Raw genomic sequence first — 18,522 nt, 5'->3', positions numbered from 1 at the left:
TGAACTAATCATACTCTCACACAGAGCCGGGGTGGCTAATCGGGAGATTCGGGAGGATTCCCGATGGGCCGGCTCATGTCAATCTCTAGTTTGGGCCGATTGGGATGGAAAAATAATTTTGGGCCGGATTTGCGCGTGAAACTCCCGGGCTGAAAAAGTGGCCCACTCCGGCCATGCTCTCACACTTGAAAGAACTTACTTCTCATCTCGTGGACAATTACCAGTTTGCTTACCGGTCTAATAGATCCGTTGAAGATACAGTTAACCTGGCTCTCTACAGGATTATGCAACACCTAGAATCCCCAAACACCTACGCCCGGATATTGTTTATTGATTTCAGCTCCGCTTTCAATACTATCAACCCAGTCATCCTCTTCCATAAACTTATGGACATGGACATTGATATTAACCTATGTTACTGGATTCACAGTTTCCTGTCACAAAGAACACAGAGAGTCAGTATGGGTAGCCTCTCATCCCAACCTCTCACCCTAAGTACAGGTGCCCCCCAGGGTTGTGTTCTTTCACCATGGCTCTTTTCACTCTACACAAACACTCACATCCACTCACAGTTCAGTCTCCATTCTTAAATATGCAGACGATACAACAATAATTGGACTCATCAGTAACAATAACGAATATCATTATCGTGAACACGTCAACCAAGCAGTCACTTGGTGCCAAAACAACAATTTACAGCTTAATACATCAAAAACACAGGAACTAATAGTCGATTTTTCACGCTCACCTACTTACAAAACATCCATCCTCATCTCTACTCAGCCTATTACCATCACAGACTCATTCAAATTCCTTGGTACATACATCAGTAGTTCACTCAAATGGAGAAAGCATTCACACCAAATATACAAAAAAGCCAATAAAAGACTATATTTCCTCAGACAACTGAAAAAATTTAGAATCAGGCCGAACATCCTCCTTCAGTTTTACACAGGAATCATCCAAAGCATACTTACCTCATCCATAATAGTTTGGTACGGAAATCTGGATAAGCATTCACGAAATAAACTTCAATGTATAATAGATAAATCATCCAAAATCACTGGCCACACCCTCCCATCCATAGACACACTGTATCAAAAACGCATCATACAACGAGCCAAAAAGATCACTTTAGACCCCTCTCACCCTGCATATCACTTGTTTACATCACTGCGGTAAAGTTGGTTTCACGTTCGCATATTCGCATATTCGGAATTCTTTCTTCAATAATTTTAAGACAGTATCAGCAAAAGTGCCAAAATGTGCAAATTCTTATTTCTGGCAAACAAAACAAATACCTACAACTTTGTTTACGCCAGGAACATACATATTTTAAGTTGTAGACAACATTTTATTTAAAATGTAATCTTGTGACCGCTACAACGGCACCGTCTACAAATTACATTAACACGGTTAACACGGATGCAAGTGGCGGTATTAAAGGCCCCAGAGCACTGCGCACACTGTTTTTTTTTTTCCAATAATTTCAATAGCTTTTCAATGGACCATCATAAGAGCACCAAAGATGTTTTATTAGACAAAGTGCATCCTAAATAACAGTCTATATATCAGAGTTGGGTATTCATAGCTGTTATCTATTTGTTGTAGTCCATTCTTGTCTTATTATTTCAATAGCTTTTAAATAGTCCATCATAAGACCACCAAACAAGTTCTAATATATTAAGGGCATCCTAAACAACAACCTACAATGCTTATATGTGTATTTCTACCTCTTGTCTATTTGTGGTGGTGAGTTGTTATCTTATTTTAATAGCTTTTACACGGTGCATCATAAGAGCACCAGTCAAGTTGTATTACATAAAGTGCATTCTAAACAACAACCTACAACTCAGATATGGATATTTCTAGCTCTTATCTATGTGTGGTGGTGGGTTTCTGTCTAATAATTTCAATAGCTTTTAAATGGTCCATCATAAGAGCATCAAACAAGTTGTATTACATTAAGTGCATCCTATACAACAACATACAACTGTACAACTCAAATATGGATAATAAATAAGGCATGCGGTATCAAATATGGTTATTTCTACCTCTTGTCTTACGATCGCAGCGGTGACGCGTTGGTTTTTTAACGTGGTGAGAACCCAAACGCTAAAGCCCCCCGCACACAGCGAGCAACTAGCTGAGCAAACGGTCACGCGTGCCCGTTTGCTCAGCTAGTTGCTCGCCGTGTGCGGACGCTTGAGACAGAATTCTGTGCCTCTTGAGCCTGTGAGACATTTATTTATTATTTAGCGTTTGGGTTCTCACCACGTTAAAAAACCAACGCGTCACCGCCGCGATCGGCGGCAGCGCGTTATAGAGGGCATCCTAAGCAACAACCTACAACTCGGATATGGGTATTTCTATCTCTTACCTATTTGTGGTGGTGAGTTTCTTTTTTGGTGCTCTTTTGATGGACTACTTAAAAGCTATTGAAATGATAAGATAAAAACTCACAACCACAAATAGACAAGAGGTAGAAATAACCATATTTGATACCGCATGCCTTCTGGAAGACGCTATCCCTACCAACAAAATCAGTCAGACTCAAAAACAGTTTATTTCCAACTGCTGTGCGGTCACTAAATCAATGTATGATCTGAAAGAATTGTTTGAGTTGTAGAAGAGTTGTATTTATGCATTTGTTTTTTCTTTTGACACAGAGATGTGTGTATGTTATGCTGTACCGGAAGCAAATTCCACCAACTTGTTGTGTGGTCATTAATAATAAATGAATGAAATGAATGAATGAATAAGTACCATTATATACCACCAGTAAATACTAACATTACATACTCAGAAAGGTTGAATTATGTGTTAATAAGATCACATAGTAATGTATCATGAATACCTCACCTCGCTACAAATAACAAAACACAAAGACAGGAAGGAAAGCTTGTATTCAAAATGACACAAACTTGCAGTCACAAACTCACCTGATACACAGAGGAAAAGCAGAGTCCATCGTGTACGCTGTAACCATATCTTCATTTTGGTTTAGTTCATTTTTTTAATTCATACTTCATAGTGGTAATACAATCGTAGCATCTTTAGTGAATCTCCATTACATTGCAGAGCCGGCTGCGGTAGAGTCCAATGCTGTTTGCATTCCGTCAGTATGAAGGGGGGTTGGATTTTTTTTCCTGGGAGAAGAAAACTAGACCACCCTGTCCCAAACCATTCTGGACCCTGAACAAGTTGTTGAGCGGGGGGTGGCGTGAGGTGGGCGGAGTCGCGCGCTACGGTCACTCGCGAAAGTATATGTAGCGATTGCTGTAAAATAAATGGGTCTTATTATTTACATTGAGGGGGCGGGACACCTCGCCCCCCCCTCCCCCCCCCCCCCCCCCCCCCGTGGCGCCGGCCCTGGGCTTCGTGATATTTTAAAGTGAATTGTATTTCATTCTGAACCGAGTTCATCAACATATTTGTAGTAGAAAGTAGAGAACACGAGTCATGTTACGACAGTGAATTTATATCACTTTTTATTATGTGACTGAAACAGATTGGAGACTATGGCCTCGAGCATTCGCTGGGCCAGTGGCCGACTGGTTGAAGCCGAAGTGGCTGATGAAATGCTTGGACTCATCAGTGAATGAATTCAGGAAGCTAGCAATCAATAACAACCTGATAAGTTTGCTTGTCAAATAAAACAGTCGCTATGTAATTTTTGAGTCGATAGGATGTATAGATTTTAATGAATTTAAGTTTAATAAAGCCCCCCGTTGAAATGAATGGAGGTTTCAAATTACAACTGCGAGTTACAGTGTGACTTAGAGGGTGTGCGTGTGCAGGCATGAAAAATGATCAAAACCCAGATAGCAAAATGCATTCGGCCTGGATCTGGGCAGGAACTGTCATAAAATCCGGGCCAGGTCCGTAAAACGGACCTGGGCCTTCGTCCAAACGCACAACGGTCCAGTCTCAGTATGGATCTGGCGTGACACCGTGACTCAGAATGACACCGGACCGGCACCACGCCAGATCTTTGTAGTTTTTGTGTTCCTTCGGCCCAAATGCGGCTCAGATCCACTTACCGCTTACTATCCACTTACTATCCGCCGACCGGCTCCGGATCAGCTGCGCGTTTATAACGGTGTGCTTACTACTATAATGCAGTCCTGGCGACGCCCTGCTCTGCAGTCTATTGAGGTTCCACACGCATGTAAATGGCTGAAACGGCTAATTACTTGAATCAGGTTTGCTGACAGAAGAAACAGCAATACACAGAGGCGGTCTTTGCATAGAGGCGTTGCTAGGCAATTGCCTTGGGCCCCTCCCACTGTAGGGCCCCCTTGTCTAGCTAAAGCCAGGTTCACACTACACAACTTTTCAGTCATCAGGTTTTTGTGCCGTTCGCACTACACTGGTTGTGCTGTAATCGCAAGTCTTTCAGTTGTTGTGGCTTTCACACTACATGACTGATCAGCGACGCGGGCTCACGAATTACACGACTGGGGAATCGCCGACTCATCTGGCTGCCGTCCAAAAACACGAGAACACGAAAACGAAACACTCGCGAGAACCAGCAACACCACGAAGAAGATAAAAACAATGTACATGTACTCCACGTTTTCGTTATTATTATTATTTTTTTTTACCGTTTAACCACTCCATAGTCCCAAATTGCCAGAATTATTTCATCTCTCCGTTGCAGTGAACATAGATATAGTCAATCGCACTATTTCTCCAGTGCTGTCACAATAACTTAAACACAGTGTTGTAGTAAAGTTGTATGAAGCTAGACGCTGCTGTTGACTCACGGTCGCCGACTGGGCTAGATATGAAACATGCTAGATATTAAACATGCTAGATATCTGCCGGTCGTCTGCGATGAGTTGGCGACCACTCGGCGAGCGTCTTTCAGCAGTTCACACTACACGACTGAGCGAGCGCCGAATGATCCCCGATTTGCCTCCGACCACAGTTTCTGTCGGCGATCTACAAAAACAGTCGGCGACTGAAAAACCAGCCTAAAATCGTGTAGTGTGAACCTGAACTTACTTCTCATGTATTAATGTTGATGGGCCCCCTAGCTTAATTCGCCTTGAGCCCGCAAATTGCTAAGTCCGCCACTGGCAATACATGAAGGGCAAAAGACAGGAAAAAGCTATCAAGCTATCTTACCTTTATAGTTCTAATAAAATATAATGCTTTCCCTACTAGTTTACACTTATTAATGCAATACTTTACACAATTACATTTTAAAATATGTAGAAAATAATTTCCATACTAGATTCTAAAATACAAACACAATACTTTAACTAAACTTACTATAGAAAGTAATGTTTATTTTAGTATGTTTTAAAATATGAACTATATCAATGTTAAATATTTTCAACCAAATTGAAATGCAATGCAATATTTATTTAATTAGTTTTAAAACATTAAAAATTCTGAATAAATGTAATCAGTCAATCATTTTTTATTTGTATTATTCATAGTTCTGTCCTTTCACTTCCACAATTTGAATAAAAACAAATAAACAATAAATAAAACAAATTCTTTTTTTACCAAATTTATTTTTTGTAAAACTCACATACATATCTGTGTAATATTCTGGTATGACTGTGTATAAACACCACCACAGGACATTCTCACTGCTTGTTGCGTTCTTGCCGTCCACCCCCTCGGTCACAGGACAAGTTGAACCATCTGATGGCATGCCGAGTTATTTCAGTGTCTGTTGCTCCTGCAGAAGTTGGACATTTCCGAACAGAACCTAAACAAAAACACAAATTAATGAGAAAGCAGTGCTGGACAACAGAATATTAACCACAGCTAATACAACAAAAAGAAAAAGGAAGGAGTTAAAAATAAATTGTTGAAAAAAAAGTGAGAGTAGACAGGCCAGCACATATTACTAGAATATTCACGTTTACATGCAATTAATAATTTGGTAACACATTTTAACATTTAACATGTGATTTGGTACATCTGTTTTCAACGTGGAATCCCTACAAAACAACATTTTCTATAGATCAAATGGCAAACCCTTTTAAACGATGCACAGAATAATCTGCAACTTACAGCAGTACACTGAACAAAAACTCATGCTCTAACAAATGGTCTAACTATATACAAATACACTATATAATAACCATAATTATATGCCTAAATTTATCCACACACAAAACAACTAAACTGTATGCAGTCTTTTAGTACTTATCTTCTGTTGGTCTCAAACAAACTCTTACTCTGTACCCTTGCAACACGTACTGACATATGGGGAATAAAGTACTGAAATAATGACTGAACAGTACATCTTTTGTTTTATTTTTTCTCAAATCCTAAATTAACAAATACTTGTATTAATACTTACGTATGAGTATAGTTTTGCTCCCCATTTTGTGGAATGCTTTTTTCCCATTGACCCCTTTCCAGTTTATTTTCTTTGAAACACTGCAAGAGAAGAGGCGTGCCAGGATATTCCAGGTTACTTTCTTTGTATCTAGTCCCCCAACAGATGACAATGCAGAGACCTGTGTGTGAGAACAAATACATAAATGCAAAATAAATGAACCACCGACAGCTTGCATCTATATATACACTGTCAAAAGTCAATAAAAAGCCAGAACTGGTAGAAAACACCTACTGAGCCACCTACTGTGGCTACTTTGAAGAACCTAGAGTATAAGACATATTTTCAATTGTTTCACACTTTTTTGTTAAGTATATAATTAATTCATAGTTAATTCATAGTTTTGATGCCTTCAGTGTGAATCTACAGTTTTCATAGTCATGAAAATAAAGAAAACTCTTTGAATGAGAAAATGTGTCCAAACTTTTGGTCTGTACTGTACATCAATGGACTGAAAGCTAACATACATACTTACAAGATTGTTTTTTCTTTCTACATTTTCTGGACACTGTATCCACGCTTCAAACTGATCAACCTCATCTATGCTGTCCAACGGAAACTGGAATTCTTCAGGCATTTCACACTGGAGTTGTGGAGTGGACCCTACTCTAGTCATCAGAAATCCAACAGTCGCTGACAGCTGTGACACTTGCTGCTTTATGTTTTCAAGCAGAAGCAGGATGTGTAATTCTGCAGCTGAAAGACAATACAAATCCAGAAAAAAGTCTTCACACTAATTTCCACAATGTTTAAATAAAGTTCATGCCTTTCAGCTTTAGGGCCCAAAACAAGCTAAAGTTGAATATGGCTGCATTTTAGGCTTGGTGAAGCATGACCAGAGAACACGAATAGTTCACCTGAGCAAGAGATTGGGCCACTATGCTGTCCAACTCTGAATTGTGGCCTGAAAACACATTTCTCTTCTGTTCCCATCCCTCTGGGACAAGTAAGCAAGGAGGATGCAGACGCATTTCTGCCATCAAAAAGGTCCTGAGAATTGGCACCTAAACAAAAAATGCATACAGGAAAAATAACACACAGAAGAATCTAGAATCATCTAGAATCACTGTCTGATACCAATCTATACATGTGAAATCTTTATATGTATACTGTGTTTGTGAAAATCGATATAGTAGTAGGTTTCAGAAGTATAATATTCCTGCCACATAAAGTTGTCCTTTGTTATAAGAATTTTGACCAGTGACTATGTAGCAAGCTGAAGAGGGGTTTACTTAAGGTGGTTCATAAGATTTTAGCAAGTAGTTGCTATGGTGCCCAATGTGAAAATTATTAGTTGATTGCTATAATGGTTCAGGTATCTGGTGGGACGTTACAAAGTTGTTGCTATGTGTTTGGTGATTCCTATGCCGAACAGAAAGATCCCAAGAACATTTAGCTGTATACTAGCTGTATACCAGCTCTTACCTGGAATAACTTGTGTTCCTTCATGTTCATTGTTGCAGATCTGTGAATTGTTCCCATCATATGGTGAATGAGGAAAAGAAGTAATGCCTAATATTAGAAAAGAGAGAAGCCCGAGATGAAATACAAAAGAGACAAGTCTCTGAATACAGGTTGCCAAGTTGACATTTGTTAGAAATGCTCTTCCTGGACAGCACATCATCATGTGAGTGATTTTTTACCATGTGCAGTTTTACCTGGCTTATGATTGAGGACAAAAGGATCAAAGGGCCTGGAAGGAACAGACCAGCTAAGATCAGCAAATCTTTTGTCTTGGTTTTGTCCCTGGGGGTTGGCAGCTAAAAGTGGAGACATACATTTAGAGACACTAATATGCACAGATTTGCACCTAAAATTAACATAGAAAACTCATCATGTTTAACTGCCTCAAACAGAAAAGAGGAAAGCTAAAGTGTTTGGGGTATGACCATTAGTACCAGTGTCAGTACAGTCCATATTTTATAAAACACAATTTTAAATGAGTGTGCATTGCTCATAACCTGGAATACTACAACGTCTACTAAATGAGGCCCCAACCCTTTTGAGTGACACGACACTTACCAGAAAACATTTCTGGGTTTGAGTGTTCAGTATTATAGCCTTGGCTGCAGATCTGTGAACTATTTCCTGAAAACAGAAATAAGAAGGGAAAATGTAGTAAATAAATAATGCCTGACATTAACCAGAAAGACAGAAATCAGAGGAAATACAGTGTGAATCTGTATGATAATAATCCAGATACTCTCCACTCCCCCTTTTGTAAAACTAACAAGCGTTGGCCCTCGCATAACAAACTATGTGCAATTTTACCTGGATCCTGATTCGGGATGCGAGATAGAAAGGGCTTGGAAGCAACAGACCTGCTTACTTCATTGATCGGTCCCTGGGGTTTAGCAGCTAAAACCAAACAGATACAAATGCATGCAATTACACAGCAGTAAACATTTTATATAGGGATGCATTATAAAAAGAATAAAAACAAGTCTTACAAATATCTGTAATAGTTGGTGGGAAAGGTTGAGGTATATGCGGTAGCCTGAAATTAACCTTTCGGACAGATGTCCTTCCTTCGTTACCAGACATATCACTGTCACTGTCACTTTCATTTAAGTATCTAAACCAGAAAAAGACAAACAGTGAACAGGAAAAAAACAAAGACCTCTGTTAAACTTGCAGTAAGTTACAGTACATACTTCTTTTTTTTTTTCCTCCTTTTCTGTGAGCCCTCATCCTCTGATTGTAAACCAGCAGTGTCAGTGTCAAGATACTGCTTGATTTTTCTTTTTGCATCAGTTAGATCATCTGCTTTAATTAAATAAATGCACAATCAAGCAAACACACACGAACAAACAAACACACAAAAACACTTCAATGACATTACAGTGGAATAAAAAAATATTATGAATTTGATCAGTTGATCAGTGATCCACAAAGTCTGTCCTAAAAGGTGCACATGGACCACAAAGAGAACTAACTTGCCTTTCTCACATATGATGCGGGCAGTGAACTTTTTCCATCCAGGACCAGGCTCTTCACAGTTTTTGATGGCCTTGTTAATTCTCTGGTCTGTTGGATAATTTGGCCACCAGGACTCTCCATCTTGAAACCATTTGCTTGGAATCACATTTACAGTATTCTCCTCGATGAACAACACACCACAGTACTTCTAAAATAAATAAATTTAAATTAAAAATAGAAAAAGACAAAAAAAAAAAAAAAAAAAAAGATGATTAAAGTGGCCTGCCCCTAATCCTTTGTGTGAAACAGTGGGATGATGACAAATCTGTCCTTGTGGGGTACAGCTACAAACTTCTGAGAGATCTCTGACACTTGAGAAAATTCAACATCAGGCTGTAACTGAGATACACAGACAACATTTAAAAAGCCTGAATCAAAAGGGTAACTGAAAAATGAAGACGAGTCAGTATATTTTCTGTAGGCCACATAAATATCATCTCTACACTCAATGATGTTGGAAATGCTGCACACATTACCTGCTACCACAAACGTATTGTTGTTTGCCTTTGTCTTAATTGTGAATTTTTCTGATTTAAATTCATCATACTGTGCAACGACGACAGGGCCGACAGGTACGGGTCCGCGAGAATGTTCCTTTCGAAACTGTGGCACATTCACGACTCTGTCATCACACTGGTCTTCTTCAGAAAGTCTTCGAATAATTTGAGCAAGGGGACATGAGGGTTTACGGACAAAGCTTTTGATCTTGCGCAAATGATTCTCTGTCAGGGCTGGCTCGGATGCCGTGCTATCTACATCCACAAGGGGCACCCGAGCCAGTCCTAGACTCCAGCAGCGCAATCAGCAATGATCTGTCTCACCTGTTGCCATGGCTTCTTAAGGAAGCCAGTGGAGACGGATCATTGCTGATTCGTTGTGGTTATGCCGTTACGCTCTCAGCCTCTCTCTTACTCTGTTTTGCAGCGTTTGCCTCTTTAGGTGTCTCGCCACCTATCTCTCTTATCTCTCTTCTCTGTCTTTTTTCAAGTCCTCTCCTGCGTCCCTTACTGACCTCCCTCAAGTTTTCCTCAACCTGTTTACCTTCCTATCCCGTTGCTGTTCGTATGGGAAGGGTTTTTTGTTTGAATAGCCTTTTTGCTATTAGTCAGCTCCTTCCCCTGACGTCCTTGCTTTTGCTTTATTTCTTTTTACGCGTTGAGCAGTCCGCGTTTATTTAGGCACTCCTTTAGTTCTGTTGTTTTTGTGGCACTTGGTTCCACCTCTCTCTCGCTCTCTCTAACACTTGCATGCTTGCATAATTGCTGTGACTCTCCGACAGTTTAGGACTGACTAGTATGGCAATGGCAGTGGATAACAACAAAAAATCGGAATAAACTTCCGGGTCCAAAGTGTCCCTTAATACTACAGGTCCAGTATAGAGCAAAAACTGCCTAAATTCTGTAGCTTTCCACCTATCAACCTCCTTCAGTGACTGTGGTTTGCGAGCAAATTCATCAGCAATGTGTGCACGAAAGCTTAGAAGACTGTCAGAGATCCTGTCCACAAGTCTGGATGGTAGACGCACACAAAGTGGTCCCTTGAGCCAGAGATTTATCAATCGTCTCACCACACCCAAGCACACAAGGTGCATATAATCTAGTGGGAACTGAGAGACCATGCCAATATTTACACCAGTAAAGGGATGTGGACCCTGATGGTGCTCTTCATCAGCTCTGATTGAAAATGACTCGTCTGTTCTGTTTACACAATTCACAAGTGGGTACGTCATGCGATTATTTATGTACACACCATTCTGTGTGCACTTGTCACAGCCGTGATACCCATTAAAGGACTTTGTGCTTTTTACGAATGAACATGCAGGTGTATCACATATGACTGAATCAAGAGTTAGTGTGAACCTTTTTTCCTCAAAGTCAAATCCTTTCTCTAGGTCAGCAAGTTCAGTGACAAAATCCTCCAAAAATGTAACGCTATTGGGTTTCTTAATGCCCGAAAAAAGCCCAATCACAGCTGGCTCTTTCATAGGTACAGTGACCAACAGACCCAAAATTGGCCATAGTTGCATTTTTGAGCTCTTGGCCCATTCACACCCTACGGTAATTACGGATACGGACCCTTTCGTCCGGTTCCGGAGGTCGTTTCATCCGTCAGTGGGTCCGTTGCCAGAGCGCTTACGAATCCGTAGTAACGGAGCAATATAAACCGCAAATCAGGGGGCAGTAGAGAGTCAGAAGCATCGGACGTACACCAATTCGGGAAAATCAATGAAGAAGAGTACTGGACTTTAAAAAATGACGCTCGAGTTAGAAGAGAAACTTTGCGAGTTGGTTAGAGGCTACATTCTGCTACGGTGCCAGGTCATCGCGATAAACAGCGATGCAAAAACAGCTGGGAGGAGATTGCTGGTGCGCCGGTGCCGGAAATTTGACTATACTGCCCTCTAGAGGATGTATTAAAAAAAATCATAACAACGTTGGAAACGGAAAGAGGTATAGTGGTCCCCTACGGAGGCTACGTTTGGTACGGACGGACGAAATTCGTCCGTGTCCGGAGGTATAAAGCAGGCCGCTTTATACCTCCGGACACGGACGAATTTCGAATTTCCCAGCTGTTTTTGCATCGCTGTTTATCGCGATGACCTGGCACCGTAGCAGAATGTAGCCTCTAACCAACTCGCAAAGTTTCTCTTCTAACTCGAGCGTCATTTTTTAAAGTCCAGTACTCTTCTTCATTGATTTTCCCGAATTGGTGTACGTCCGATGCTTCTGACTCTCTACTGCCCCCTGATTTGCGGTTTATATTGCTCCGTTACTACGGATTCGTAAGCGCTCTGGCAACGGACCCACTGACGGATGAAACGACCTCCGGAACCGGACGAAAGGGTCCGTATCCGTAATTACCGTAGGGTGTGAATGGGCCTTTACAGGGGTAACCCATCAATGTTCACCTGAAGTCTCAAGCAAGTACCATTGGCCAATGTGCTCTTCCACTTAGACAATGTCTTTTGTAAAGCTGCCACAATGCCAAAGTAATGATAAAGACCACTACACATCTCCTTTACAGAGTAATTTGTCTTGGTGCGTAGAATGGTTCTAGCATCTTTAGGCAGCTCAGGATGGTAGAAACACAATATGGCCAGAAGGGCAGTAAGCGCAATATGAGACACACCATAGGTTAAGGCCCAATTTGATAGGCGATGTCTTAGACTTTCAGTCTCCTCAGTCTCTGACATTTCTTTCTGGCTGTCATCAGACTCAGTCATATCATAGTAATTACAACACGTACTACCTACTGAGACGCTGTGTACATCACCTTTGACTGCAGAATCTCTAATGCTGTCAGATGAATATTCACCTGTGCTGTGTGAACATGCATGCACATGGATTTCCTCAGCCATACCCTGAAGTCTGAACTCTTCCCTACTGGTCCTATCCCTTTCACCAGTGGCTTCAGGTGTCTGTCTATTTACACACATCCCTTCTTCAAGATTTTGAACTGTCATTTGGTAATCTACTCTAGCTCTCCTCCTTAGAGCAGAATCAGACACGGGTAATTTGGATCTCTTCATTTAAAATGTTCTTAACCAAATTTAGGAAAAAGTTTTATTACCTTAACCGGAAAATACGTCATCATATGTACAGCACCTGAAAAACAAATGAAGCAATGTTTAACCTGTTGGCTTGATAAAATGGAGTTACAAACTAAGAAAAACAAAAAACATAACTACCACAATTTGAAGGGCCCTTCTTTTGACATAATATTTAAGCAGTGATGCTACCTCATAATATTTAAGCAGTGGTGCTACCTCACGGCAAACAACATCCCATACGAAAAAAGTATATAGGAGACATAAATATAAGGGTATTGCAGATTACATAATTAGTGAAAAGCAGCACAGATAACAGTAATATTAGCCACGTTAGCTAGCTAGCTAGGTTAGTTAGCTACGTTAGCTATAGCTACATAGTCACTTACTTCTCAACACCAAGATTCAGAGAGATAGTCTGAAAAGAATGAGCGGGAAAAGAGTAATAAGTTATGCAGAACCAACGAAAACATCCTGTACTGTGAAAGAAACGAATACAAAGTCAACAAAGTCAATACACATCCGTGTACTAATATTTATTTATGTATATTGTAATGATCCTTAAGGGATTATTGGGTTACTGATTCTTTAAGTTAAGTTGTGTGAGTGGGGAGCGGGGGAGGAGTGAGAGAGAGGATTCAGCTATTCTTTGAGTGAGTTCACTTGTATTAACGTTAAAATAAAAGAGAAGAGTTGTCAACAGCAAACTGTCCTGAAGTAGTATTTATCAAACGTTATAATATTATACATTTGTACACGAAGTCCCACCACCTTTTCAGTCCGATATAAGCTAGTTTACGCTAGCTAGCGGGATAAGCTAGCCTAGGTCACGACGGATTTCCGTCATAAAAATTTTTTTGGGGGGGAAATCCGTCAAATCATAATAATAAACCACACGCGCGTGCGTGCTATATGTTTTGTGGCTGAAATATGATCCACTCACTGGCGCTCATCAGCGCTGGATGGATGACGGCGGTGTCATTTAATTGACTTGCGGCTGATTTTCGGACATTACGTAGAGAAGTTACCTCCCTCCAGCCTTAAGTCCAGTTTGTTTTGGTCATTAATGCTCCGATTCAATCGACATAAACATCATACAGGTGGTCCCCGGGTCACGAGGTTCCCGAGTTACGATGTTTCGTGGTTACTACACATCTCCCATTTACTGTATAAATCCTTGTTTGGACCTAAGTGGTTCTGCGTCGTAAACGGAACTTGGTGTTTGGTGTGCGCGGCGGAAGAATACATGGTTAAGCCTGGTTATATGTAATGAACCCCCTTTTCCCTTCTCTCTATGTAGCTAGTTACGTAATATTCCCGCTTACTGCCACTAGAGGGCTCTAAGCCACTGGATCATTTAAATAGCTGCCACCACCTTTTTTTCCTCCGGTATGGTCCGGACGAGCCTGATAAACCTTCCCCCCTGTCCGAACTACACAATCAACACGGATTTAAGCCATATAACAATATTTATTAATAATCACCATTTAATTACACACAGCACGACTGACATCCCCTCTAATAGGCCCATGACATCACTGCACACACACACTCCCCCACCCTTATTAAGTAATACCTCTTTAAAATATCACGAGAAAAAAACCCTTCGTTAAAACACTCTTAAAAGACACTGTGTATCACCGCACACCCCCACGGGCTATTTAAGAAAAGATCGTCGGCTATCCTCACAGAATAGTGAGTAGGCACTCCCTTCCCACAGCTACCTACCCCAACTTATACAATGTTTAGAATAGCAGTCTTTACCAGCATTTCTGAGCACACAATCACGTGCTACTGTATAAAACCCAAAAATCACACCACAACACACATTAATTAAGGCACGTCACCTACTACCACTTCACACACACACACACACCCAATAATCACACTTAATTCATTAATGCTGGGAGACCTATACTAATTCATCAAACGGTTTATCTCCCACCCTATCCCCAGTTCTCAACTGACACATATACACATAAGTTTAGTTTTAAAATAACAAACTTCCCTCGTTCGGGTGGCCGTCAAGACCCCCCCTGTGTAGCTGTGGAGTCGGATGTCTTCGTTCAGCACGTTAACCAACACACATCACGCAACACTCAGCAGTCTCTCAGATTCCTCTGGTATGTCACGAACACCTTCAAAGTCTCCAAGTCGTGTTCGCGTTCTCTTTAATCTCGACAAAGTCCCTCAGAGTGCACCCACACAATCCGGATTCACAGGACAGTCCAGTCCCAAACAAAGCGTCGTCATGCACCCTCGCCCCCCCCCACCTCGCCCCCACCGCATCTCTCTTCTGTTTTAAATCCCACTAAACCCCTCCCCCTAATTAACCCACCCTCTTTCTCTACGTTCATCACAATACTTTCACGAGCGACCGTAGCGCGACTCCGCCCACCTGCGCGAGCGGTGTAGGCGTTTATACTTTCGTGAGCGTCGCGAGCGTCACTGCAGTGTTCTCCGAAACGATAGGTGGCGATAGGTGGCAGTGGAGAATAAAAAACCCCTGCAAAACCGGTGAAAGAACATTTTTACCTGACCAGTAGGGGTAGGCGATACTCGGAATTTTGGTGTCAATACGATACCGATACGATACTGGTCAGTATCGCCGATACCGATACAGATACTGATACTTCCAAACCGTTGGGGGGGGGGGGGGGGGGGGGCGATACTTTTTACTTGAAATGTAAAAAGTGTCTATACTTTTTACTTGAAATGTGACTCATGATCATTGAATAGTTTGTAATTTTGCCTTAGTTAGTTGATTATGATTAAACACAGGATGAAGATTTTGTCACGTTGTGGGGGGGCCCCCTACCGGTCGCCCCCGGTTACAGCGGCAACGGTCCTGTTTTTGGTCACGTGATGTTCGTCCCTCAGGTGAGCGGGACCCGTGATCCGTCTCACCTGAGGGTCGTTTGTTCGTCTATATATGTCTTGTCTTTGTACCAGTTGACTGCTGGTTATTATTTCCTTCATTTGGAACAATGCACGGGTTTTTGGTTTGCACACTTTCTATTAAACCATCCTCTTTCCCTGAGACTTGGTGTGATCGCTTCCTTTTTGAGTTGCTCACCCTGCCCGTCACAGAATAACCAGCCACCTTCGGAAGCCGCCAGTCTCCTTTGCTTTCTCCTTCGTTCGTGGTCATGTCTCGTGGTAAGTGTTTGTCTACGTGCTGTGTGTTTGTCGTGTATTGTCTGAGAGAGTGTTGAGTCTGTCCCCACTCGTCCCGCCGTGTTTAAATGTTGTTTGTGTTTAAACCCGTAAATTACACGGCGGTGACTAGAGCTGGGGACTGGTAGACTCCGCTCTCGCCCAGCGAAACTACCGGTGCCTCACATTGCGCACGTCCGTTGTCCGTTATCGTCTGTGTGTGTGTGTATGTACGTTGTAGTGTTTTGTTTTAATAACGACGCGGACGTGAGCGAGTGTGTGAGCGTGCCGTGGTGTGTGTTTCGCTGGTGGTGTTCGTGTGTGTATGTAGTCGGGTCCACCGGTGCGTGCCGCACGCTAGACCGCGTTAGACGCGAGGGTCTCTCGGTGCCTTTTGCCTCGCTCACCTGATATCCCGTGGTGACGGGGGTGAGCGACTGCGAGCCCGAGAGACGTGACGCTGTGGGCGTGACGCGCAAGCCGCTCGCTTATAGCTCTCTCTCTCAAGATCTGCGGATCCCGTGGGGAAAACGGTGAGAGAGAGAGAGCTGGAGTAGGCGCGTCACGCTCCGCAGAGCGCACGCATCGGTGGGTCCTGTCCGTTTGTTTGTGTTCTGTCTTTGTGTGTTCGTTTTGTCCTAGAGTGTAGCGTGCTTTGTTTTATGTAATTCCTCTCTTGCACCCCTCTTCACGGTGTGTGGGGAGGGGCCCATTAGAGGTCCCGTGCCACTGGATGTGGCACGGAGGGCATCCTGGGTGCGTGTATGTTGTATGTTGTGTCTGTGTTTTTTGTTTTGTTATTCCCCAGAGGGGCCCCCCCTAAATATGTTTTTGGGGGGGAGCTATGGAGTTCCTGAGCCACAACATGTGGCTCAGAAGGCACTGCTCCTTCAGGAGACCTGACCGGTTGGGAGGGACCCCTGAGCAAAGAGGAGCCCCTGTACCCCTTTGTAGGCGGAGGATGCCTGGGGTGTAAGGACAGGGTGTCTCCTCATGCCAAGAAGGGGTCCCTTCCCCCCTGTGTAAAAGGGGGGTCAGTGGTCGGAGCAGTGCGCGTTTTGTGTTATGTGTTGTCTGTGTGCGTGTGTGTGTGATGTGTTGCAGGTCGCTCCTGGTGGTGGACTGCGGTACTCCGGGACCTAGTGGGGTCTCCAGGAGGAGACCCTCTCCTTCGAGCTCGGGGTGACCAGCGTGTCCCTGTTGCGGATTGCCAGGGCCCTGATCTCTGGCGCTCCTGGGTTGGGTGGAGGAGTCCACCTTGAGATGAGGGGCCCCGGGGAGGGGTTCACTCCCCAAGAGTCTGGGGTGACCCCTAGCGAAAGGGCAGGGGTCAGCTCCGAGCAAGGAGGTAGGTTCGGGAGGTGGTTGGTGGAAGCCGTGACCGCACCCCAGTGTGGCGGCCTGCACACATCCACACCTATGACGTTTGTTGGGCCATGTGCTCCCGGTCCGCACACAGCGGTGGGGCTTAAGCGGCCTAAGGCCGGTTAGGGCGCGAGGGCCCTGTGACCGATCGGGGCGTGGTTATCGTCTTGTTGACGGCCCAGTCGGTCCAGGGTCCCGCCCAGGAGGCGAGCTAACCTGTATGTGTTTTTATGTTTCAGCTCCAGGACTGCAGGGAACGGGTCCCTGCCTGGTCTGCGTCCTGTGACGAGGAGCTTATGTGTTTTGTGTTTTGTGTTTCAGCTCAGGACGGCAGGGAACAGGTCCCTGTCTTGTCCCCGCCCTCCCGCCCCTTTGTTGTGTTTTGTGTGCTGCCGCTGTAAGCTGCACATCCGGAGGGGAGTGCGGCTTTGGTGGGGGGGTCTGTCACGTTGTGGGGGGGCCCCCTACCGGTCGCCCCCGGTTACAGCGGCAGCGGTCCTGTTTTTGGTCACGTGATGTTCGTCCCTCAGGTGGGCGGGACCCGTGATCCGTCTCACCTGAGGGTCGTTTGTTCGTCTATATATGTCTTGTCTTTGTACCAGTTGACTGCTGGTTATTATTTCCTTCATTTGGAACAATGCACGGGTTTTTGGTTTGCACACTTTCTATTAAACCATCCTCTTTCCCTGAGACTTGGCGTGATCTCTTCCTTTTTGAGTTGCTCACCCTGCCCATCACAGATTTTAAGCAAATAAAAATGCTTTTTATTAACTAGAACAATATAAAATATTTAAGAATATAAAGAATAACACACATTTGTTTAAAAAAAAGGTCTCTCGTGCAAAATAACAAAAAAGCAACAATTTTACAAAAATATAAATATAACAATATAAACACAAAAAATGTCTTTCATTGCACACAGATATTTGTAAATAAATTCAGTAGTGCAAATAAAGTGTAAACTATAATTGGCTCTCTTTCGTAACCTTTGGCTCTTTGCTCACAAAGCCCTCCTAGGAAGTATCCCTCAAGGTGCCCTTTTGGCTCTGTTCCCATGTTGACAAGCAGCAAAACAAGCAGGTGTAGGCGGGAGCGGGATTAAAACAAG

The 18,522-nt window shown here is 43.0% G+C and overlaps 1 protein-coding gene and 1 long non-coding RNA gene across 2 annotated transcripts; both read right to left on the bottom strand.

Annotated features, from left to right (window-relative positions):
* Positions 1–5,526: 5,526 nt before the first annotated feature.
* Positions 5,527–8,933, bottom strand: LOC143525076 (uncharacterized). Its single transcript, XM_077018580.1, has 9 exons — positions 8,818–8,933; positions 8,639–8,725; positions 8,390–8,455; positions 8,026–8,127; positions 7,793–7,879; positions 7,225–7,371; positions 6,843–7,063; positions 6,329–6,488; positions 5,527–5,728 (listed from the first exon to the last, which is right to left on the bottom strand). Exons 1-9 carry the CDS (start codon positions 8,909–8,911, stop codon positions 5,604–5,606), a joined length of 1,089 nt encoding a protein of 362 aa, XP_076874695.1. The 5' UTR covers positions 8,912–8,933; the 3' UTR covers positions 5,527–5,603.
* An 80-nt stretch (positions 8,934–9,013) lies between these two features.
* On the bottom strand, positions 9,014–13,312 carry LOC143525081 (uncharacterized). The gene is made up of 4 exons (XR_013133560.1): positions 13,283–13,312; positions 12,917–12,951; positions 9,308–9,494; positions 9,014–9,130 (listed from the first exon to the last, which is right to left on the bottom strand). It is a non-coding gene; the product is annotated as an uncharacterized LOC143525081 (long non-coding RNA).
* Positions 13,313–18,522: the final 5,210 nt, after the last annotated feature.

The sequence above is a fragment of the Brachyhypopomus gauderio genome, chromosome 1 (assembly GCF_052324685.1).
Source record: "Brachyhypopomus gauderio isolate BG-103 chromosome 1, BGAUD_0.2, whole genome shotgun sequence".
Classification (NCBI taxonomy): Eukaryota; Metazoa; Chordata; class Actinopteri; order Gymnotiformes; family Hypopomidae; genus Brachyhypopomus; species Brachyhypopomus gauderio.
Note: the sequence above shows the minus strand (reverse complement) of the source record. Positions and strands in the feature narration are given on the sequence as shown.